The sequence below is a fragment of the Notamacropus eugenii genome, chromosome 1 (genome assembly GCF_028372415.1).
Source record: "Notamacropus eugenii isolate mMacEug1 chromosome 1, mMacEug1.pri_v2, whole genome shotgun sequence".
NCBI lineage: Eukaryota > Metazoa > Chordata > Mammalia > Diprotodontia > Macropodidae > Notamacropus > Notamacropus eugenii.
The window spans coordinates 49,229,999-49,253,918 of record NC_092872.1 but is presented as its reverse complement, the minus strand read 5'-3'; the positions used below and the strand labels follow the sequence as shown (position 1 = coordinate 49,253,918).

Sequence of the window (23,920 nt, the reverse complement as noted above, 5' to 3'; positions counted from 1 at the left end):
TTAAAGACCTTTGCTAGAAGAGTTCCCAAGAAAAACCAGTTGCTTCTCCTTGAGTGGGTCTAGAAGGGAATGGATCTGATATTTGAAATCTAAATTTAGCCAGTCTAGATATGAGAACTCACTCAATCATTCTGTATTGCAGGCCTCTTGTGACTTTTGACCTTTTGGGAGAGGATTCTTTGGTCCTGGGAAGACTAGTTCACACTGTGGGCATCCTGATGTATTTTGCCATTAATACCACAGTAAGTGGAGAAGGAGGTATGAGATCTGGACTTGTTCTTGTAAAGCTTAGTGCTTCTGCCTTCATCAGATGAATTGGGGACATGGAGTTACAAATCCGGACCACTGGATGGATTGAGGTTTTAGCTTCCTTACGAATCAAGTTCTGCTTGAAATTTGACTAAAAGTGGGTACAGGATGCCATAGTAATAGCATGTAGGAGCTAGCAGGGACCTTAAAACTAATCTATTTCAACGCTTTTATTTGACTAAGAATAAACCTAAAGCCCAGGCATAAGAAGGACCTTGCTCAAGCTTAGTCTGATGCTTGGACTGGACCAAGCGTGGTCTATCTTACTTTCTGAGTAGATGGCTGCTTGCTTCTTCAGAGAAGGAAGCACAGGTGTTAACTTTTGTCAGCTCTGTAGCTGGATTCTGTTATGCTGAGCCTGAATAGTCTGTTAATGAATTCAGAGAACTGAATGAAAGGCCAGCCCTAGAGCCTTGCTGTAGAGGTCACACTTAGTGTTTACCTTTTGCATGCCAGTTCCATCGTGTGGCACAAGTCTGAACAGCTGTGCTTTGTATGTTTCTAGGCAGCTGTGCCAATGGGGAAGGCACTGTTGGAGTTTGTCTGGGCGCTTCGTTTTCATACAGATGCGTAAGTGTGCCTTCTGGATGGATCTCTTCCTGACTTCAAAGAATATTTATAGCACACTTGAGATACAATGAGTGGTTGAGGGGAAAACTGTTTTGTAGGGGGCAGTTTGGAGTATAAGTGAGCTGCTTAAACATCCTATCATTCTCTTCCAGAAGAAAGAAGTATGTAATCAAGTCTTTGGAGGGACTGAGGTGGATGAGGAACAGCTAAATCTAGGCAGTTCTGGAGGCACAAAATATGGTCATTACTGACCCCTTTTGGGGTCCAAGTAGACATTTTTACCAGGTGACCTGCTAGTCCCTTTTGTAGGACTTTTGGGGGCTGGGAGCCTTCTCTATTAAATAGATAGTAGAAAAGTTTAGAAGCCTGTACCCGGATTAATAAGAACAGCGCTATTGGAACCAGCCTTAGTGGAAAGTAAGAAATGTCTCTGTTTAGTAGAAATCCACCCTTCCTGAAGGGCCCTCTTGTGCACCGGCCACTTTAGGACGGCATGAAGAAGTTTTTGTTTGCTTCAAACTTGACTCCATCTGCAGAAACCCGTTAAAGGGAGCACATGTAGCTTGGGCAGTGGGAAAGAAATTTGAAGTGGATCTAATTCATCCATTTATTGCGGTATGGTAGGTATGTGCGCCAAGGCCTCCTGTACTCCATCTCCTCAATCCTCTGGAGTGTCCCTGCAGAGCGCCTTCTAGGAGATCTGACAGATGAGCTCCTAGAAACCAGGTCCTGGCTGGCAGGTAAGCCTCACCGTGATGGCCTGGGAAAGAAGGCGACCATGAGAGGGGCTTTACTGGACAACAGTCTTCTGGGAAGCTGGACATTTGAGTCCCAGAAGCAGCCACAGCTTGTGGCTTTGGGGAGATAACTGAACAAAATGCAGCAGAATTGAGCTGGCAGTGGGGAGGAAAGACTGACTCTTGAACTCAGTGATTTGGTGCTGATAGTAATAACTCAAATTTGTGTAGGACTTAATGGTTTATAAACCATTTTCCTCATAGCAATTATGTGTGATGTTAATATCCCCGTTTTACAGCTGAGGAAACTGAACCTTAGAGGGAAGTAACTTGTCCCTGGTCACCCAGGCCTCTTGAGCTTTCCCCATTCTTCCATGTTGTCATGGTCCAGTTCGTACAGGGGACCAGCACCCAGCATTCAGTCACATTCCAGACACACGTGGTCAGTGCCAGGTAACATGACTACTACACCACTGGCTTTGTGTTTCAGAGAACAGGAAGTTCTGAATTCCTAGTTATTGCTGCTGTTTAAAGATTCTGTGAGTGAATGTTCAGAGTTATTTCTCAAGACCATAGGAAGGTGGAAAGAGTGGTCCTGCCTTGGACTGGCTCATGTGCTCATGTGCTGCCTGTGAAGAGGGAGGCCCTGAGATGACACACTGCTGACTTTGGAGAGGAATTCTGGGTGGGTCCATAGGGCTTCCTTCCAGAGCAGCAGGACATGGCTGCCTCTCACCACAGGGAGTTTGTTTCTAAAATCTACTCCCTGGCTCTAATCAGGCTAACCTTTCTGAATCTGTATTTCCCTAGGAAATTCTTAAGCCAATTCAGTGATCTTAGTGACTTAATGTATCACCTTAAAAGGTTAGTTTAGATGACATGAATGACGTGTAAAAGAATGAATTTTCACATCCAGGCCCCCAGACTCTCTAGACCTCGGTTCTAACGCACAGAGACAGATGGCATGCCAGTAGGATGCCTGTTGCCCTCTCAGCATCTTATTTTAGAAAAAACAAACTAAGGTTATTTAACTCAGCCTTAATGAATAGGGCTTGAGAATTACTAGCTCATTTTAGGTGGCTCACACCGGAGCCTGTGGCTAGCATACAGAGAACCCTGGTAGCTGATTTCCCATGTGTCTTCTCCCTCACTGAGTGGAGACTGAGTACATCCTCCATAGATTTTCTTAGCATAGACAGCCCTCCTGTTCCTTCCTCCTCTCCGTTCCTGTCCGTCTCAGATGACTGTCTGTAGAAGAGGTATTCTCGTCCCTGAATTCATTGTTGCCTTTGTGCATTCTGACTTCCCTTGGTTCAGCGTGGCCCTTTCCCTGCATTGATTTAATTTGTTCTCATAAAATTTGTTCTTTGCAAATGACAGGCTTCCTGCCAGAGTTCAGGGGAGGGAATTCCCCTCTTATTCTTGGCAGGTATGGAGCCACAGAGTGACTCGGGAGCATTAAGGGAGGTGGTGGGAAGACTTCACTTCTCAATTCATGGCTTTTTGGGGCTGCCTTCCATCCATCCCCCAGAGTGCCCAGAGCTGTGGCAGCAGGTTTGGCACCAGCATGTGAGGCAGAGCCTTCTTATCGAGCAGTTCCAGTTGGTATGGTGGCCTGGAAAGGGCACTGACTTCATTTAGAAGATTGGACTTAACGTCCTGGCTCTGACACTAGCTGGGTGATGTCAAGCAAATGAAACTCACTGTGCCTTAACTTCCCTCAGCTGCAAAGTGGAGACAATAAGTTATTATCTAGTTTACATGGTTGTTGCGGCGAAAGTGCTCCTTTATAGCCCTGCGCAAGCATGGGTATCATCATCATCCCTGTGATGACAACGCTGGAGATAGGACCAGTAAAGGGACACCAGGGCACTTTGTAGCTGCAGTGGGGACTCTGGTTCTGTTTGTTTGCTTCCAGGTTAGTGTTGAGTTAGGGTCAGAAGACTGGAGCTGCACTGGCAAAAAGAATCCCACTCCCTCGCATGAGTCCTGGCTGGGCAGGCCCTGAGGCTGTGTTGGGAGCATATGGCCTGTGCGTACAGGATTTCCTCCTGTGGCCTCCCTGCTGTTCCAGTCTCTCCCCACTTGGACATCCTGAGTGCATCCTGGTTTTTACTTTGCCAAACTCATTAAAATCCCCTGGAATAAAAGCTGCCAGCAGAGATTCCCATGCACAGCTACAGGTCTAGGAGATAAGTAACTTTTGTGGGGAGGGGTTAAGATTCTAGATTTTATCCCAAATTGTATTCCTCATCCATACAAGAAAGGAGAACAGTGCCTTTTCTCTCATCCCTCTCAATAAATATTTGAAGTGCCTACCATGTCCCCGTTGCTTACAAAGTCTGAGGTTAATAGAAGCGTCCTTCTGAAAGGTGTCAGGTCTCTCGAGATGGGTGGAGGACCTCCATACTACCATTCCCATGGAGCTCCACAGCATTAGCACTGACTTAGCAGCCTGAGCCTTCCACGTGCCTGTGGCCAGATGAGGTACTTATGTCTACACTTGACCTGGAATCAGGAAGACCTGAGTTCAAATCCAGTCTCACATGCTCAGACGACCCAGTTAACCTCTACTTCAGTTTCTTCAACTATAAAATGGCATTAATAATGGCTCCTACCTCACAGGATTGTTGAGGATAAAATGTGATATTTGTAAAGCTCTTTGCAAAACCTAAAGGGCCATATAATCATCATCGACGGTTTTCCACACAGTGAGTACTCAGTAAATGTCGACTGTTCTCCCAGAATCAAGTTAGCAGAGCTAATCTTCAGATAAAGTTCAGGCCCTTGTTTTGGTGTAGGCCCCTCCGTGGCAGCTTTAATTGCTAGTTAAAACTGACTAGACAGGACAGAAAGCTGGCTCATGGAAAACTCAAATTGGTAAAGCCTGGTTAGTAGCCCTGCTCAGAGGAATCTTTCTTCTACTGAACATCCCTTGACTGTTCAGGAAACTGATAGCTGGAGCCCTGTCTCTAACTCATGTCACTTGCTAGAATTATCATGCCCTTTCTCTGCCATGACGGCAGGTAGGTTTGAGTTCTTCAGTAAGAAAGTTTAAATCCTCTTTTCAAAGATGGTTCTCTTGGAGTCTTAGAGACACACATGGTTAGTCAGGAAGAATACATGTCATTACCTGCTCGTTAGAGCTGGAGTTGGCATAGAGCCAGAGGTCCTTGGCAGCTGTTCTCAGAATTTTTTTCAAGCTGAACTGTGATTTTCTGAGGGGAGTGGCCCATGTTCAGTGGAGTTATCAGGGCTTTTGTTTGCTTGTTTCCTGGGTATCCATCCCTACGACTCATGGTGTATGAGGGAGCTCAGCCTGCAGGCTCACTAGGTGGCCATTTGGCTCCATTTTTCAGATTAGAGAGAACAGCATATCTTTGAACGCGTACGATGACAGAGCCTGGCAGGGCTGTAGGAAGACGTCAGTGTCACGAACATGTGATTTTATTTCTTTTGCAGCTGTGGTAGAGAATGACCCAGATGAAGACTGTAGGAAGCTGGCGATGCAGGCCCTCCTACTCATGGAAAAGCTAAAAGACAAGCTCCAGAGAGGTTCTTCTTAGTCAGTCCAATGCCCTTAACCTGGCCCCACAGGTGGCCAAGAGGATTTGGGGGCCATCACCTGGCTGGCAAAGAGGAAGGCAGGGAGAAACAAGAGCCTGGCCTGATGTCTGGGCTTTGTAGTGGCAGCCAGCTCTGTGAAATATTGATATCCGGTACTGAGTGTACAGATGCAGGAAAACGCAGTAGAGCTGCTGTCTTCCTCCCCTCCCCCTGCACACTGAGTATGCTATTTTTAGCCTGGCAAGTTGGAGTCTTCAGCTAAAAATACAGCCAGCGCTGTACAGCCATTGCCTCTACGCAAACAGCAGTGGCAGAGAACTGGTTACCGATGGCTATGGAAGGAGTCACCTACATGCCTTAAGAAGCCAAGTCCAGGATTTCTCTTACTGTTTCATCGAGTCTTGTTACTAGGATTGAAAGGTGTTTGCAGAGACTTACCTTCTGTGAAATTTCTTCACATTAAAAACCCCTCACAGCTGCCAGACTTTTTTGTTGTAAGAGGGACTGAAGGGGAAGTAAAGGTATGGGAGGGAAAGGAATGGAAAAGCAAGATGAGTCAATTCTGATTCAGGATCAGTTCTCTGCTTGAAGAGACCCTCTCTGGGACTGGATCTGAAGATTGTGTGGAAACCCCCCACCCTTCCTTCCCCAGTGTAAACCTCTTACCCTGCTTTTTTTCTCCCATCTTCGCTTTCCCAAAGGGACAGCTGTAGGACAGAATAAAGGCTGTCCTTTATTATGCTTACCCATCCAGGGCAAAGCTCTAAAGTCTTGAAAGGGGTGGGTACATTTAGTGAAAGTCTAGGCCCTGTGTCTGCGCAAGGCTTGACCTAGGCTGGTTTTCCCAATGTGGTCTCTGCTGCACATCCATGGGGCAAGCTTTACTTGGACTGGATTTGCTGAGGTGATCAACTTGCTAGGCTTATTTCCTGTCATTTTCATTCCATTGAACATTTGCCAGTTTATAGCTATTGCACTCAAGGAGAGGGCATAAGTTTTGTGATGACCCTGAGAAAAGAGAAAGGGCCAAGGGCCTTTACAGCCAGAGCTAGAATGGGGCGGAGGGAAGGATGGGGGACACCTAGCTTTCCACACATCATGAAGGGAATCTTGATGGAGTCCTGGGACTCAACTGTCCTCATAGGGAAGCATATTGCTAGACCTGCCCATTAAAGAAGCTAAACAGGCTGCAAAGGTTCCCTAGACACAGCTGAATTCAATTATCATGAGATTTCTTTGTGCCAAAAGATTCGAGGGAAGGGATTCAGAGCTGAGGAAACACCCATGTGGGAAGTAGCACTAAGAGCCAACCACCCCTCCTGCTGAAGCTCAGAGCTTCAGGTCTGTAGTACCCACTCAATACAAGGAGATCCCACTGGAATCGCCAGTAGCTTCAGCTTCGCCTTGTCCTTATGTTGCTGTAACAGAGAACCAGCCCTGACAACAGGAAGTGATGGGTTCAAGTGCTCAGACACATACTGACTGGAATCTTGGGCATGTAATCTAACTTCTGGTGATCCAGGCTAAAGCTGGCAGACTTGCCAGCAGAGGGCCCAGCACAGCCAGAACCAGATGAAAATGTAACTGGGAAACATTTAATACAATAAAAATGTCATACATACATCATCATGGGAATTTGTGATTTTCCAAGTCAATATGTTACTCCCAGGAATCTGTTTCTATTTGAGTTTGACACCACTTGTCCAGGCAACTCTTCCAAGAGTTAAGGTAGGTGCTCGCTTTGGCAGCACATATACTAAAACTGGAATGCTACAGTGAGGATTAGCATGGCCCCTGCGCAAGAAAATTCATGAAATTCGCCTGTTACTGAGAGAAGGGAGGAAGAAAGAGATGGAGGCCAAGTGGGCAGAGAGGAAGGTGGCCAAGGGGCCCATGAAGCTTGACTGAGCCTGGAACCCCGGCATCACCCTCTGCTCAGAGCCAGAGACTCAGAATGGGGAAGGGGCTCCTGGCCCTGGGGCCTGGCCCAGCCTCTTTCTGCCTGTCTCCCCATGTACATAATCAGAGCTGAAATACATTCTATTTCTAGTAAAAAAAAAAAGAGTTAAGGTAGAGAGAAGGTGCTACCTTGTATTAGTGGAGGGAGTTTCCTCACTTGAGAATACCTTATACATATGATGAAGTCACAGGTTCAGTCCTGAATCCTATCTGTTTTTTTATGTAGAACTGCTTTGTACCCTCCACTCCCACCTCTGGCTGAAGCCTAAAAGACAATATTCTGTTCCTTGGGTACCTTTCATCCTAATATAGAAATGTCAGGAGAGAAGCTGAGGCTCAGTGAGGACTGGAACCCAAATGGCATATAGGTGGGCCATGGAGTCTCTCATCCCAAAGCAAAGATTTGGAGGCATAAAGGTATAAAAACAACTTTTTAGTTATAAAATCAGAATTTTTTAAAATATGGAAATTTAAAAATAAAACCACCACCACTACCAGCAAAGTCTTCCTTCCCTTCAGGCACCTCCATGTCTGAAGTTTCTTAATTCTTGCTGCAGCTCTGGGTGCTTAAATAAAAGGTTTTGGGCATTTTTCTTTTTTCCCAGCAAGGAGTGGCTTTTTCAGCTGTAGCAGTGCACTGGAAGAGCAAGCGGATGATGTGGTGTGCTCTTAATGTTAACTGCTGTGTATCTGGGCAGTCAGGAATCATCCTCAACCTCCTCTATCACCTCCTCATCTACCTCCTTGCCATCCTCCATGCTATTATGGCGGATTCGCTCAGGCATGATGCGACTCAGTGGGATGCCCAGTCCTCGATGTACTGCATCCATGGTCCGCTGGTTCACATAGTATGTCAAGTTTGCAGATGGCAGCCTCTTCCGGATCTCCTCAAGGTATTTGTAGGCCTGTGTCAAAAAACATTTATTTGCCTTCCATCATATCTACAAAAACTAAGGCAGGTTTAGACTACAAACTTGCAAAATTAAACCACAAATGAGTATCCTGTGTATAATGCTAACATGAGCTAGAGCCTGGAAAACCCCTATTCACTGTAGTAGGTTTGGAAAAGAATTCAGAGTCCTTGTTGAATGGGGCAAGAATAGTTTTAATAAATTAATAAAGAAAGAACCATAGACGTACCTAGGAGTTAGTGTGAAATTGCTTCTTAACTTTTGTCAGGAACCTATGATGTCATGTCAGCAAGTTATTAATGTGATACGCGTTAATAATTCAGACTCAGTGGCTGATACCAATTCAGTGATAGCCATATCACCAGACCACTTAAAGCTGCTGAATGGGTTGGAGAACGTCATTTTTATATACTTGTTTTGACACCCTCAAAGGCTATATAATATATAATAATATATGATAAATTTTCAAGAACTTCTTTGTACACTTAACTACGTACTGTTCTGCAGATTTCATTATATTTAAAAACAAGAACATTGCACTGCAAGCAGAACTGTCTGTATGGGGAGGGCTTCTAAGGGCTTAGATAAACCAAGAGCACAATTGTGTAGCGATAACAGGGGCTTAAAAACAAATAGGAAAAGATAAGAACTTTAGAAAAAACTCTAGCGGTTCCTGCCTCACCTCACTGAGGGCCTGCCCTAATATACATATTTGTTCAGGTGAAATAAAACACAGGACTGGACCTCATCTGCTGTTTCTTAAAAGAGACTCAAACAATATGGGGAGAATTGGGTTTTTTTTCCTAACCAATCAACCAACATTTTAAAAATATCTGTTATATATCACTAGAGCTGCAAAAATTTGTGTTATTGTCCTAAATAAATTTATAATCTGGTAGGGAATATGACATGTATTTGTGAAAATACAGTATGTGTTGATAAAAAACCTCATTACTAAAAGAGTCTCGGAGAGGAACATCACTCCTAAGGAGGCAGGACTGAAGCAAGGGTGTTTTTTACAATGGATGGGATCTATGCAGAGAAGAATAAGGATGTGCGTGTAAGCTGCAGGAGAAAAGACGAGGTAGGAGGAAGGAGATTCAGGGGACGTTTGAGCAGAACAGATGGAGGAGAATTCAGGGCTCATGTAGGACAGCAGAGGGAAACAGTGTTGGAGAGGTAAGCCAGAAACCAGGTCATGGAGGGTCCTAAAAGATCTGGATCTCATAGTATAGAGAACCACTGAAGATTTTGTTACAGTCTTCATCATTCTGTTTCAGTGTATCACATGACCCACAGAATACTCCCAAGTGAATATCTCACATTGTGAAATTCCTGAAAAGAATGAACCAAAATAGCATAAAAGAGTAATTGTTATTGACAGTACGTGTAAGCTCACGCTTTAATGTGTTAGCGTTTGTTAAGAAAGGACGGGTGTGGGCTGGAGAAGCTGACATCCACGTTGTTCAGTGTGGTTGGTTTGTTTTGTTGCCATTTAAAGTTTTCATTTACGTAACTGTAGTAATTACATGTTTGTATATGTCAATAACACATCAAGAATGTCTACTTTTGACTTAGTTTCCATTCTTAATCATTTTCATAAAGTGAATTTGTGTGTGTGTGTGTGTGTGTGTGTGTGTGTGTGTGTGAGATTTAGTATGACCTTTCTTTATTTTTACAAGCTGGTTTGTTTAGCTGTTACCCAATTAGGACCACAGTGTATTTCCAATCTGTTTCTTTTCCAAAGAGTGTTGCTATGAATATTTTTATAGGCATTAAGTCTTTTCTTATTAATAACTTCCTTAGGATATAAACCCAATAGTGAGATTACTGGGTCAAGAATTTCTATTACAAAATTTCATCTCTTGTTTTCATAGATCTACCAGTAGTGGAAAAAAAATAGAAAAAGTACCTGTTTTCTTTCATCTCTATCAGCAATGATTTTTGCAATCTTTGCCAATTTGATGGGTTTGAGGTGTTATCTCAGAGATGTTTTAATTTTCGTTTCTCTGATTATTGGTTATTTTGAGAAGTGCCTGCTCATATCTTTTGATATTACTCGATTAGTAAATGACTCATAATATTAAAATTTGTTTCAATTTCATTGAAGTTATTTTGTGCAGATACTTGTTCGAGTCTGTATCTTATTCTAGCTGCATTTATTTGTACAAAAGCTTTTTGCTTTTAAAATCAACTTTGTGTTTTGTAATATTCTCTCTGTTGTTGATGCTTACAAATCCATCTATCCCTTGTCACAACTATGAGACATATAACCTTACATTTTCCTATAACTCTTTAGCAGTAATGACTATGTTAAATTTGTTTTTCCATTTGGAATTTATTGTGTAAACTGCTGGTCTAAAACAAACATATAGCCACCCAATTTTCCCAGCAGTTATTTCTAAAATAGAGTTCTTTCCCTGGCACTTTGTGATTTGGGTTATGTCAAAGATTGGAGCACTATAAGCATTATCTTCTATGGCTTATTTACCAGATTTCTTCCACTGAGTAATTTTTCTTATTTCTTCTCCATTACCAGAAAGTGCTGATAATTGCTGTTTTATTACAGGATCTGAAATCATTCCTGTTTTTTCATCATTTCCCTCGAGATGCTTAATATTTTGTTTCTTAGGAATGTTTTTACTAAGGCCAGGGATTGCTTTTGCCTTTCTGTCCCAGCACTTAGCATAGTGTCTTGCATATTTTTAGTGCCTAATAAATGCCTATTGATAAGCTGATTTGGAAAACCAGGGTAATAGAAGCATATTCACAAAAATATTGAAATGCTGTCAATCATCAAAGTCAAGATCAATTTAACCTCCTACAGTTGTGACCATTGAAAGCAGCAAATTCCTTACCTTACCAAGAGGAGTCTACTAACTCACCACTCACCATTTGGTATTCCTCCATTTGCAAGTAATGCTCAACAAGGAATCCATAGATATCCCCTATCCGGATAGTACTGTCCAGATCTGGCTCTTCTAGAAGAAGCTCACATTGCCTAACTGACTCTTTTGGGTCTTCTGCATAAGTCCTGGTGAGAGGAAAGGGTCATTCTGAATCCCACATTCCTGATAAAGCAGATAAAGGGTCCCAAATTCCCCACCTGGTTTGTTTCACAAAGCATGCAAAATCTTCCCAGGAGATTGTTCCTAGGAGTAACTTTCAGGCCGTACATATAGTGAAACTATCCCAGAGCTCTCTCACAGGTACACTCTTAGCCAAGGCACTTTCCTTATGAATATAAAGGTGATGAGTTGGATTTTTAAACAAACAATAAACAAATCAATATTAATATGCTCATGCTCTTCCTTGAAGAGTATTCAACTTGGAAGGCCATTACAGCAATTCTTCAAACAATTCCTGGCAATCCTCCTTTGGGAGATGCTTTCAGAGCTGTTTTCCAAGCCTAACATTCTAGTCCAAACTTATTTTTGACCAAAAATCCCATTCAAAGCTCACTTTTCTAGCTAGAGCTTGGTGTTGCAGTAGATACAGTGCTGGGCCTGGAATTAGGAAGACTGACTCAGACCTGTACTAGTTGCGTGACCCTGGGCAAGTTTCTTAACCTCTGCCTCTGTTTCTTCATCTGTCAAATGGGGATGATGTAGTAGCACCTACTTTTCAGGGTTGTCATGAGGATCAAATAAGATGATAATTATAAAGCTCTAAGCACAGTGCCTGGCACTTAGAAGGCCTCATATCAGTAGTAGTTATTACTATGGCTGTTTTCAGATCTGCCCCCAAAATCAAATCTACTTTCAAAGGACAAAGATTTATTGTCAATGAGGATTTATATAAAAGAAAGTGCTGCTGGCTTTGGAGGCGATTACTGTTAATAATTTGAGCAATGGTTGGAATAAGTTATATGGCTTTGAAAAGTGATTTATTCAGCAGAAAGATATTAAGAACCCTAGAGCTTTTTGGTTTTGGTAGAGGGGATCTCAGTGGTTGTTCTCAATGCCAGCATTCAAAGAATTCCCTTTATACATGACAAGTGGTCAACCAGCCTCTGTTTAATTGAGACAGTCCATTCCATTGCTGGATAGCTATTTGTTAGGAGGTTTTTCTTAACATCAAAACTAAATTTGTCTCTTTGTAACTTCCAGCACTGCTCTTAGTTTGACACTCTGGGCCTAGAAAGAACAATTTAATTCTTCCCGTGATATAATAAGAATTACCTTCGGGCTTGGATGAATCTCTTCACAAGAGTCATCTTACTTTGTAGCTGTGCTAGTTTGGTCTCTTGTTCCATGGGGCTCTTTGCCTTGGCCTTTGACAGGCACTTGTAGGCTTCGGTCAGTGCTCCATGGGCTTTGTCATAGTTCTGGTATTCATCAATCTCCACCTACACAGATAAAACCAACCAGGAGCACATGAGGTTGGGCCTCCCATATTCCTACATACCCAAGAAAATGGAAAGAGGACAGATACCTGGGCACAGGCATCATAAAAGCCAGCCAGAAGGTCCAGGGCCCTCCCTTTGGTGTAGAAACTGATGATGTTCTTCATAATCTCTGGTTCTTTGCGCCAGTCCAGAGATTGTAAATAGTTGGCGGCCATGATATAAATTTCTTTTTGCCTAGAGACACCCGCAAAAAATACAATTTTCTCGGTATCCCCAGACTTCAACAGGGCTCTCATGGCCTAGACAGAGGTAAGACATAAAAGATCAACATTAACATGATGGAGTTGGGAGATAAGATAACTTGAATGGAAAGTTCTCTAGCTGTGCTAAATTTATCAAAGAAAATCTCAAAAACTGCAGTTATTTGTTTTGCCCAGGTAGGTAGGGAAGATCTCAATATTTTGTACTAAGAGTGAATTGCTTTATTATTCTCTGGCACATCCTGGTGAGAGAACCACATAATTTCTCACTGATTACAGGAGTCCACTTGATACGCAAATACAGAGAAGCTCTTTAATACTGCTTTCAGAGACAATCCAGTCATTTCCTCACCACCTAGCATGTGCATGTGCCAGGAGTTCTGCCAGGTGCAGCTGACACAGAGACAAGAAGTGAAGCATCCTGCTCCCAAAGGACTTGACCTCTATGAAGGGCAGCAGCATCTCCACAGGGGAACAGAATTATTGCAAGGTGGGGAATGGAGTGGAAGGGTCAAGAAAGGTTTTGTGAAGAAGATGGGACACTTGAGCTGAGTTCTGAAGGAAGTGAGGAATTTTGCAGAGAAGAAGAAGGAAGATATGCATTCCAGCTGTGAGGGAGAACCAAGGCCAAGACACCGAGATGGACAACAGAGTGCTAGCATTGAGAGATAACTAAGAGCGCGGGTAATGCCTAAGGCTGGAGAGATAAAGAGAGAGGGTGGGGCCAGACTACAATGTTCTTTAAAAGCCACACAGAGTTTATGTTTTGTCACAGGAACCAGGAGAGTTTACTGAGCTGGGATGTGACATGGTTAGATCTGCGCTGAAGGAAAACACTTTGGTAGCTGTGTGAAGGATATACTATAGTAAGGAGAGACTTGAGGCAGGAAGGCAAATTAGGAATCAGGCAAGTGGTGACGTGGGCTTGAACTAAGGTGGTAGCTAAGCAAGGAAAAAAAAAGCTATAGGTTAATTAGCTTTTTCTTATTTCTATTCGAGGGAGGCACTGTGGTGATCTTCCATACTGACCCTGACATCTGAGAGCCCTTTAACACCTTGTAACCCAGCTCTTTGGCCCAGTGGGCCACCCTGTTGTACTCTGCCATCTGCCCGTTGGGCCAGTTTTACCTTCAGTTTATTTCCTGCTTGTGTGTATTTCTTTGTTGCCAAGTGGTAGTTGCCTTGACGCATACAGCAATTTGCGATTTGTTCCAAGAGTTCCCGACGTGACTCCTCAGAAAGGTCCTTAGAGTCTTTGGCAACTGTCATCTTCTCTGCCATCTCCTCAGTGATGATCATGTTTTGCTCTAGGCAAAGCTGAAGGGCATCCTGGTACTGAAATGAAACCACAGAAACTAAGACCCTGCTGTCACTTGTGAGTTGTTGACTGTGATAGCTGCTTTGGGGCAGAGTGTGTTCAGATCTGCCTTGGTACATCTTGGATCTCTGGGTAGGCCTGGGTACTCCTCTCTCTTTTCAAAAACAGCAAGTTTTATTGGTTGCTCAGAGGGTGACTAACCTCCATGGCTAAATCTCTGAGGGCTCTGAGGGAAAAGGTATGAACTGTAAATACCACCCAGACCTGGCAACATGGTGGAGGACCCCCTCCAGCTCTGCCTGGCACCTAGCATGGGAAAGCAACCTCATTTTCAGTGGAGGAAGATGAAAGCAATAACTATTTTGGCTCCATTCTGAAGGTAAGGGTATGGCTTAAAATACCTGGTTAAACAGACCCCCCATAGAGGGGAAGGGACACAGATTGCACATAAGCACAGAGGAAATTAACATATAAGAAGGTAGGAGGGCAAAGGTATTGCACATTTGTGAATTATTTTCAGTGTGGATGTGAGAAATGAGAATTTTTTTCATCCTGCATAAGCTAATTATGTTTTAAAAAAACAATGTCTGTGGAAGTTTTTTCCACTTGAAGAGAACTTTAAAAAAAAAAATTCTTTTTCCTCACTGGCTACTATGTGAGGCCATGACCATAAAGTACACTTGTTCATAGTTGCAATGAGCCCCAGGAACACTGAGGCAAGGGGAATTTATTTTCTGTTCCTCTTTGTGCCTTTAGGATGGGGTCTGCCTGACTACTTTTTTGGATAGTAGCCATGTAAGGATGTTTGTCCCTTTATAGCAGTGAATAAGAGTGCATTTTGATTGTAGGGTAAAAAGGATGAAATTGGAGTCTGAAATGTGGCTGAATCTATGGGGAGGTGTGGGCCAGAGGCTAAGGATGAGGGCACTTTCTTAAATAATGGCCTGGTTTCCTCTTTCTGTTCTCTCATTTCATTATGTGGGGGCTTAGGAGAGGCTGGAATGGAGGTACTTACCTTCTTGGCTGCCAGCAACAGTTCCACTGCTTTCTCGTACTGACTGTGTTCAATGAAGAAGTCAGAGCAGCGAGCTAGGAGGGCTGGGTCTGACTTCTCATCCAAATCCTCAGCAATCAGCTGCAGAGCCACAAACTGCTGAGTGGCAAATGCCAATTCCAAGGCCTTGGAAAAGTGACCAGCCTACAGAACATAGAAGAGCCCTCTGAACTCGAGTTCCAAGCAAAATTTTGCATGTGTGTGCGTGTGTGTGCGTGTGTGTGCGTGTGTGTGTGTGTGTGTGTGTGTGTGTGTGTGTACCTGTCTATCTACCCATCCATTCATCTAGAATTAATTCAAAATAAATAGAAAGTAGTTAAGGAGGATGTTGGCTGACAGGGATCAAGCAGTGCTTGAATCAAATCCAGGAGGAAGAGCAGGTTTCTTTCTTTCTTTCTTTTTTTTAATAATTATTTTATTTGTTTTCAGTGTTCTACAATCACTTCCATATATCTTAGATTGTTTTCCCCTCCCTCCCCACTCTCTCCCCAAGACAGCATGCAATCTTATATAGGTTCTACACATATGTTCCTATTAAATACAATTTCACCATAGTCATGTTGAATAGAAGAATTAAAATAAATGGGAGAAACGTAAAACAAAACAAAACATAACACAAAAGAAAATGGTCTGCTTCATTCTGCTATCCAATTCTATAGCTCTTTCTCTGGATGTGGAAGGCATTTTGCCTCAAAAGTTCATTGGGAATTTTTTAGGTCCTTGCATTGCTATGAAGGAGTAAGTCTGTCAGAAAAATTCCTCACACACTGTGGTTGTTGCTGTGTACAAAGCTCTCCTGGTTCTGCTCCTTTCACTCATCATCAGTTCATATAAGTCCTTCCAGGTCTCTCTGAAGTCTTCCTGTTCATCATTTCTTATAGCTCAATAATATTCCATTACATTCATATATCACAACTTGTTCAGCCATTCCCCAATTGATGGGCATTCCCTTGATTTCCAGTTTTTGGCCACTACAAAGAGGGCTGCTATAAATATTTTTGTACTTGTGGGACCCTTTCCCATTTTTATGATCTCTTGGGGATACAGTTCTAGAAGTGATATTGCTGGGTCAAAGGGTATGCACATTTTTGTAGCCCTTTGGACATAGTTCCAAATTCCTCTCCAGAATGGTTGGATCAGCTCACAGCTCCACCAACAATGAATTAGTGTTCCAACTCCCACATCTTCTCCACATTTATCATCTTCCTGTTTTGTCATGTTAGCCAATCTGATAGGTATGATGTGGTACCTCACAGTTGTTTTGATTTGCATCTCTCTAATCAATAGTGATTTAGAGCATTTTTTCATATGACTATAGATAGCTTTAATTTCTTTCTCTGAAAACTGCCTATTTATATACTTTGACCATTTATCAATTGGGGAATGACTTGTATTCTTGTACATTTGACTCAGTTCTCTATATATTTTAGAAATGAGGCTTTTATCACAGACACTAGTTGCAAAAATTCTTTCCCAGTTTTCTGCTTCTCTCTTAATTTTGGTTGCATTGGGTTTGTTTGTGCAAAAACTTTTCAATTTAATGTAATCAAAATTATCCATTTTGTTCTTCATAATGTTCTTTATCTCTTGTTTGGTCAAAAATTTCTCCATTTTCCATAAATCTGACAAATACACTATTCCTTGCTCCCCTAATTTGTTTATAGTATCCATCTGTATACCTCGATCATATATTCATTTGGACTTTATTCTTGTGTACAGTGTCAGGCATTGGTCTATGCCCAGTGGGAAGAGCAGGTTTCTGAGGCAGAGCAGAGGAGAGTTCATTCCAGGTGTGGGGCAGAGACAAGGGGAAGGTGCAGAGATGGGAATTGGAGCTTAGTATTGGAGGAACAGTAAGGAGGTGAGTTTGTCTAGACTGCAGAATGTGGAAAGAGAAGAATCATATTAGGCTCAAAGGTGGGAAGGGGCCAGGTTATGGAGGGCTTTCAATACCAAACAAGAGTCTCTATCTGATGCTATAGGAAGTTGCAGGAGTAGAGAAGTGGCATGGTCAGGTCACCTTGGCAGTCATGCAGAGGATGGACTGGAGTGGGGAAAGACTTGTGGCAGGGAGGTGATTGCAGCGATCCAGGAGAGGGGATAAGAGCCTAAACAAGGGTGGTGGCTGTGTGAATAGGGAGAAGAGACTTAGGCAAGGTAGACTAAGGAAGTATAAATAAGATTTGGCAATTGTTTGTCTATGTGAAGTAAGGAGACAGTGAGGAGTCAAGGATAATAATGAGGATTGTCAACCTAGGTGACTGGAAGGTCAGGTTCTCCCTTAAGGGAAATACGGAACTTTGGAAGAGGGGTGGACTGGGAGCAGAAGAAGCTGAGCTCTGTTCCAGACATGTTGAGTTTGAAATGGTCTCTGGGATCCAATTTTATATAGGGAGCTGGTGATGTGGAACTAGACCTCAGGAGAGAGCCTAGGGCTAGATGAAGTCATCAGCATAGAGATTATATGTATACCATGGGAGCTAAGGAGGAGAGAGGAGAGAGGGGGAGACAGAGACAGACAGACACTGAGGAGGGTCCAAGAGAGAACCTTGGGAGAAACTTTAGGGGACATAATATGGCTGATGAACCAGCAGAGGAGACTGAGAAAGAATGAGATTGAGGAGAACCAGGAGGAAAGAATGTCACAAAAAACAGAGAAGAGAGGACATCCTGAAGGAGAGGGAGTAAATAGTAAAATATAGTCGTAAAATAGTAAAAGATACTGCAAAGAGGACTGAAATCAGATTTGGCAAGTTAACTTCAGAGAGAACAGTTTCAGATGAGTGATGAATTTGGAAGACAAGTAGTAAAGAGGAGAGAAGAGAGAGATAAGGAAGGGAAGGGAATGAGTTTAGACAGCTTTTTTCTCTGAGTTTGGCTGAGAAAGGGAGGACAGCTTGAGGAACTGATAGGGTTTAGTGAAAAGTTTTTAAGGACTGGGGAGACTTATAGGCAGCAGGGAAGAAACCAGTGAATAGGAAGGGATTGAAGATTAGAGGGGGGATGCGTGAGGGGAGATGATCTACTGGGGCAGATTGAGACGGGATCAAGGGCAAATGTAGATGGACTTGGCCTTGGAGAAGGGCCAGCTCCTTATCATATCTTGCAGAAAAGAAGGAAAAAGTAGATGATGTCAAGAGGTTTTGAAACAAGGAGACAAGAAGAGAGCTCACAGCAAATGGCCTCTTTTCTCAATACAGAGTGAAGTCCTTAGCTGAGAGATCAGGGAGAAAGAGAATAACGAGAAGTATGAGAAGAGACGAAAAGCTCTAGCACAGCTTCTGTGGGAAGTGGGATGGAGAATCAGTTAGGGATCAGTGAAAGGATGGCCTTTCTGCAAGTGAGCACATGGTTGTTAGATACTGTAAATGTGTAGTGGAGCCAGTCAGTTGGTTGCATGACTTCCTGTAGTTCTGTTGTGCAGCAGATGAGCAGGAGCAAAAGAAGTAAATGCTCAGAGTAGAGGGGTCTAGGGTTGGGGTCTGACAGGCACTACCTGTGATAAGACAAGGGTGCAGGGATCTGAGGGTAGAGGACAAGGCAGAGTTAGCTGAACGGGTTAATTAGAGGGGGGAAATTAAAAAAGTGAAAAATCAGGGGCAATGGTCTGAGAAAGAATGGGGTGCACAGAGATATTGAAGGTCATGATGAGGATGAAGAATGGGATGAGGAGAGAAAACATAGGGAGATATAATGATAATAGGTTTTCATCAGATAGAGCATGGGTTCTTAATCTTTTTTAGTCACTGATTCCTTTGGCAGTATGGTAATACCAACCCCTTTCTTAGAATGTTTTTAAAAACATAAAATAAAATATATAGGGATAAAAAGAAAATCATATTGAAATATAGATATCGATTTTAAAAAAACCCAACTCCAAAGACCTAAGAATACTTGAGGCACTGGCCCTCCATGGCTGGAGACTCCAGCCCACGCAAATCTGAAGGATGGAGAATGGGAAGGGGTCAGGGAGGAGGGGACTGAGGTATGGATTGTCCTGGGAGAAGGAAAAGGGTCATCCAGTAGCTATTTCAATTTTCTTGCTAAGCTCAGTCATTTCTTCAGCTCAAGTGAAAACAAGTGCTTTTACCACAGTCACTCCACCCTAGTTATAACTATAGACACCTAGAGAACCTGAAGTTAACTCATGTCGCCTGAACATACCAGAAGTCAACATCCTTCAAATCAAGTTCAATAACCGGTACGTTCCCTGTTTACCTTGTGATACAACATGACTGCTCTATCCATTTGCTCTCCCTTCTCCTCATAATATCGTGCTGCTTCAATCATGTCTTCTGGGGAACTCAACAAAGCCAAATTCATCAGCTGGTCATCTAAGTTGTTCTCCTGGAAAGAAGAGAAAGATAGGTCTCTGAGTAAAGTTTTCTTATCTGATATATTCTAGCTTCTCTGTAGAGAGTGATCATGTAATGGTACATTTATGCTACTCTAAATGTTTCTGAAAGGGTCTTTGCCCTGGCCAAGCTCTTGGATGCCTACCTTACATAAACGGATGGCGTTATTAAAGGCCTGGGCCCTGGTGTAGAAGTGGACAGCCTGTTTGATTTCCTCTTGGCTTTCATACTGACGGGCCAGATGATATGATGCTGCCCAGTTCCCTGTTTCATTGGCTATTTCAGCAGCCTGCAAAGAAATCCACATTAAACTTAGGTTGGCTTTGCTTTTTAGTTAAACAGCGTCAAAGAGCTCCCCATCCCAGCTCTCACGTCTCTTTCAAAAGTGATCTTACCTTTTGAATGTTGCCTTGGAAGCAGTAAATGCGGACAAGAGAGAAATAATCCTGAGCCAATTCATAATACCTCAGTGCTGAGTCCATGTCTGCCTGGCTTTCTAAGTACTGGGCCCACCACTTCCACAGGCTCCTACAAAGCACAGTAAGATCACATTTTGCATGTTTCTGTAAATGCAATCTAGTCCTGGCCTCTCTAGGCTTCAGCTTATTGCTTCAAAAACACTCTGTTCTTAATTTCCCATCCTTAGCCTCAAAATGTCACCAGATGACAGTGACAAGAGGCCTAAGCTCAGGTTCTGATCCTTTCAGGGTGTACCTTCATTGCTGAGGAGCCCCACTGTCATCTAGGCAGCACTACAGGTGACATGAGGAATGATGTTAGAAGGCACAGAAGAAAAGGTGGATTTCTCTATAATTACTCTCTTTGCTGAAAACCACATTTCTTCATCCATCCCAGACTGCTCTTTGTATTGTTGCCCAAAAGAATGTTTTATATAGCAAATGACCCACTTAGGAAACTAGGTGGAAGATGGGTGAGAATGTTGTTCCTACTGTCCTGAAAAAATCTCATTTGGAAAGAAAATCTTCTGTCTGAGAAACTCTAATTAGATCCATTTACAGACTTATGATATGGAAGACCTAAAAACTAAGCCTCCCAAAGTAGAGAGACTACATATGTTCTTCATAGGTCCTATGTACACCAGGCTCAAAGCCAGAAATTAGACCCATGTCTCAATGACAGAGCAAGCAGCTTCTATGACAATCTCAAGTCATGTTAGAAACACTTCTGATTTCTCAGTACCCACACCTCCAGGGGCAGGCCAGCAAGAGGACTTACTTATCTTTCATTTTATTGATGTAAATCTCCAAAGACTGTAGATCTTCGGAGAGCATCCTTGGCACCTCAAACCTGTGTGTGTCTGACTTCTCATAGCTGTTCAGAAAATAATAATAAAAGAACAATAAGACCTGACACATGTAAGTGGCATTTTAAAGTGCTTTACGTCCATTACAAGATCTTATTCCCTACCACCCCTTCTTGATCCCCAATAACGATAGAATAGACATGGAAAATAAATTAAGTAGGAAACAACATAAGCAAATGCAAGTAAAGATGGTTGCCAAATGGTTGCATGTTGGTACTTAGGTCTGTAGCTCTGTTATGGATTTTTAGGACCATCAAGTCAATGACTATATTTAGGCCCAGTTGTTACAGGGCTCAGCACACTATTTAGGCTCATCATGACTTACAGATGGCAATGTATCAAATCATACAGGGAAGAAACAGGGAATAAGCTGGTTCCACTTCTGCAGGTGGAGAATATCTTTCTAAGCTTTGAGGAAATACTATAAAAGGTATGTTCCTCAAAGTGGGCAGTTTGTCTCACAAAAATATCAAGTCTAGTGAATGATAAAACAATTAAAGTAAACTAATATGTTTATTCTATGGCTTCAACCACTCTTGGAGCTCATAAAAAAGATGTCCAGCTGTGTATTCTTTGGCCTATTTGAAAACGGAATCATATCATTTGTTAAGATGAAAAAAAAAAGAGGAAAAGGAAAAAAAAGCCTATTAATTCTCCTGAAGCTCCTAGAATATCAGAGCTAAATCTGGGGTAGGAGGGTTAGGTTTTAAAGAAAGAAGGTATGATTAGCCTACTACAAGAAGTTACAAATTCTTCTGTAGTGAGCTTAGCATATGGTGTCTCTATCAGTGGACACCATTCCTGGACAATATTTTCAGAGGTCTATCTCATCAGGCTACAAATGGAGAAGTGGAAGTCCAAAGCTATTATTTTGCTAAGTGCCAAAAAAATCCCAGAATTAGTCTGAGGAGGACCCAAGGTACCCATATTTCCTTCATACGCTTCCCTCCTGTGCTCCCCCCACAGGCACAGCTTGAACACCCCTGTTCTTGATCACTCACTAGTTCAGTGCCAGATTGCAATCTGCTGTGGCCTCTAGGTGCTTGGCATAGTTGTAGTAGGTGGTACGGAGGTGAACTCTGTCTTGGGTCTCAGCAATTTCCACAGCTTTCTGCCATTGATCTGAAGCCTGGTAGAATTTGTTCAGCAGGTCATAGCGTTTGCATTTTTTGTATAGGTGCTCTGCATCTTCCTGGAGAAAGAGAAAGAGAGAGAGAGAGAGCAGAGGGAGAGAGGGTGAGACAGACAGAGAATATGCAATCAACAGGAGGGGCAAATTTCCCAAGCCATCCTACATAAAAAGACTCTGGTCACCAAAGGTAGGTCACATGGTTTGAATACAAGGACCAGTACTTGAGTCTTTAGCCCCTCCCCTTGAGGAACTGAAAGTCAGACTGCATCTATTACCTTGCTCTGCACTGCAGACACTTAGAAAATAGCTACTGAACAAATGCTCAGCCAGTTAATAACATATACTGTGCCCTGGGCTGAAGAAACAAAAGGCAGTCTTTGCCCTGAAGGACCCTATAACAGTCAGGATGAAAATGCAAATAAATTCAGAGTACTTAAAAACAAAAGTACACATAATCCCGTTACTGATAGAATTGCTTCCTGTAGAAAGATTGGCCACAAATAGATAGATAGAGGATATTCATAACAGATTAAACATAAAATTAAAAGCTATGCCTAATGTGACGTTCTTTTACAAGATGCTGTGGGAAATAAGACTGACCCAACTGTGAATAAATCTCAGTGCACTTACAAAACTAATTTCCCAGAGTCCTCCTCACAGCTTTTTGTTCACTGTCTGTGAAGTTCACAATCCCCTTTTTTCCCTTTCTTTATCTTCTCTTCCTTTGTTTATTTTTTTAGGGGGGAGAGAGAATTATTGTTAAGTTTATTTCACCACAATGGTTATTCCAGTACCTTATCAGTGACCTTGGGATTATTCCTATTGCTGTATCTACCTAGACTGCTGTCATAAATAACCTGCAAGCTCTAGCCTCTCCCTTTTCCCATCCATCTTCGCACAGCTGCCAAAATAACCACCCTGGTGCACAGCCTATAGAGGGTAGCTGGGTGGCACAGTGGGTAGGGTGCTGGCCCTGGAGGCAGGAAGAGACATCTTCAAGACCAGCCTCAGACACTTACTAACAGACATTTGTTCTGCTTGACTAGGAATAATTTGTTAATTAATTAATAATTTATTAGAAGAGTTATGTTTTTCTTTTTTTTTCCAATGGGGCAAAGGAGGTGAGAGGGTGAAAAACAACTTAAAACTTCTTCAGTCTCTCTTTAGAAGAAGCTCTGGTTAGTGTAGACCTATTTCTCCTCAGCAGAGCCAGTCACAGGAAAATATATCAGGATTAGTTAAATGATGAAGAAAGGCTGAAATAAATTTGAAGTGACCCCTACCATGCTGCTCCTAAAGTTGATTCATTTAAGCAGACTCAAACTTCTGCTTGACATAGACTCAGTTCTAGTGGAGTCTTGGTGCCTGGCAGCTTGGGGATATGGTGAGTGTACAGAGTGCTGGACTTGGAGTCAGGAAACTCTGAGTCTGAATCCTGTCTCAGATACTTACTACCTGTATTAACCTGGACAAATCATTTAACTTCTGTTAGCCCCAGTTTCCTCATCTGTTCAGAGAGTACTTCATAGGATTGTTGTAAGGATCAAATGAGAGGACGTATATAAAATGCTTTAACAACCTTAAAGTGCTATCTCAATGTAATAGCAGATTGGCCAATGCTGACTCAGTCCTTAACCACATGAGGCTGGGTGACATGGGTGATGAAAGAACCTTTTCTTTAATCGTTTCTTATTGATTTATTTTGTCCTAGATGAAAAACCTTTTAACTGACAACAGGCCTCAAAAACTGAGTGTGCACAGAAAAGACTCCAAGAGAGGAGCTCTCTCTAGGGCTCTGCTGGCCATGAGGTGTAAGTACAACCCTCGTGGGCTAGGTCCAATACCTCTTCCTTCATCCCATGAGCTCATGCCTTCTTAAGACAATCTTGGGTCTACAATGCACCTGCCTTCTGGGTATGTCTCCTTTCCTTTGGTACCAATCAGCTGGTATCTTCCCCCAAGCACCAGGGTCCTACAACCAGAGCAGCTATGTGGTGGTAGCAGCAGCAGTAGACCAGCTGAAGGGGAAATAGCTACCCCCAGAAAGAAAAGAACCCTCTTGGTGTTTACCAGGTT

At 42.7% G+C, this 23,920-nt stretch overlaps 2 protein-coding genes and 1 pseudogene across 12 annotated transcripts in view; 2 read left to right on the top strand and 1 right to left on the bottom strand.

The window, feature by feature from the left end:
- The window catches only part of TELO2 (telomere maintenance 2), a 30,265-nt gene extending 23,456 nt beyond the window's left edge, over positions 1 to 6,809 (top strand). For 7 of the 10 annotated variants that reach the window (XM_072600089.1, XM_072600055.1, XM_072600079.1 and 4 more), the window contains exons 18-21: positions 143 to 242; positions 815 to 879; positions 1,504 to 1,619; positions 5,079 to 6,809. In XM_072600089.1, coding sequence (XP_072456190.1) covers positions 143 to 242; positions 815 to 879; positions 1,504 to 1,619; positions 5,079 to 5,182 — 385 coding nt within the window. In that variant the 3' untranslated portion in view covers positions 5,183 to 6,809. Of the gene's footprint in view, positions 1 to 142; positions 259 to 814; positions 880 to 1,503; positions 1,620 to 3,534; positions 3,558 to 5,078 lie in introns of those variants that run through there. The other 3 variants (XM_072600065.1, XM_072600071.1, XM_072600060.1) reach the window with 3 other exon arrangements.
- A 106-nt stretch (positions 6,810 to 6,915) lies between these two features.
- Positions 6,916 to 7,013, top strand: LOC140521794 (U6 spliceosomal RNA; annotated as a pseudogene).
- Positions 7,014 to 7,560: 547 nt separating this feature from the next.
- IFT140 (intraflagellar transport 140) overlaps positions 7,561 to 23,920 on the bottom strand; it is a 173,062-nt gene continuing 156,702 nt past the window's right edge. For both annotated transcript variants that reach the window (XM_072599983.1, XM_072599993.1), the window contains exons 20-30: positions 21,714 to 21,904; positions 20,625 to 20,720; positions 19,784 to 19,916; positions 19,534 to 19,677; positions 19,252 to 19,380; positions 14,995 to 15,177; positions 13,790 to 13,996; positions 12,488 to 12,700; positions 12,235 to 12,401; positions 10,946 to 11,087; positions 7,561 to 8,047 (exon numbers count right to left, since the gene is read on the bottom strand). In XM_072599983.1, coding sequence (XP_072456084.1) covers positions 7,841 to 8,047; positions 10,946 to 11,087; positions 12,235 to 12,401; positions 12,488 to 12,700; positions 13,790 to 13,996; positions 14,995 to 15,177; positions 19,252 to 19,380; positions 19,534 to 19,677; positions 19,784 to 19,916; positions 20,625 to 20,720; positions 21,714 to 21,904 — 1,812 coding nt within the window. In that variant the 3' untranslated portion in view covers positions 7,561 to 7,840. The remainder of the gene's footprint in view (positions 8,048 to 10,945; positions 11,088 to 12,234; positions 12,402 to 12,487; positions 12,701 to 13,789; positions 13,997 to 14,994; positions 15,178 to 19,251; positions 19,381 to 19,533; positions 19,678 to 19,783; positions 19,917 to 20,624; positions 20,721 to 21,713; positions 21,905 to 23,920) is intronic.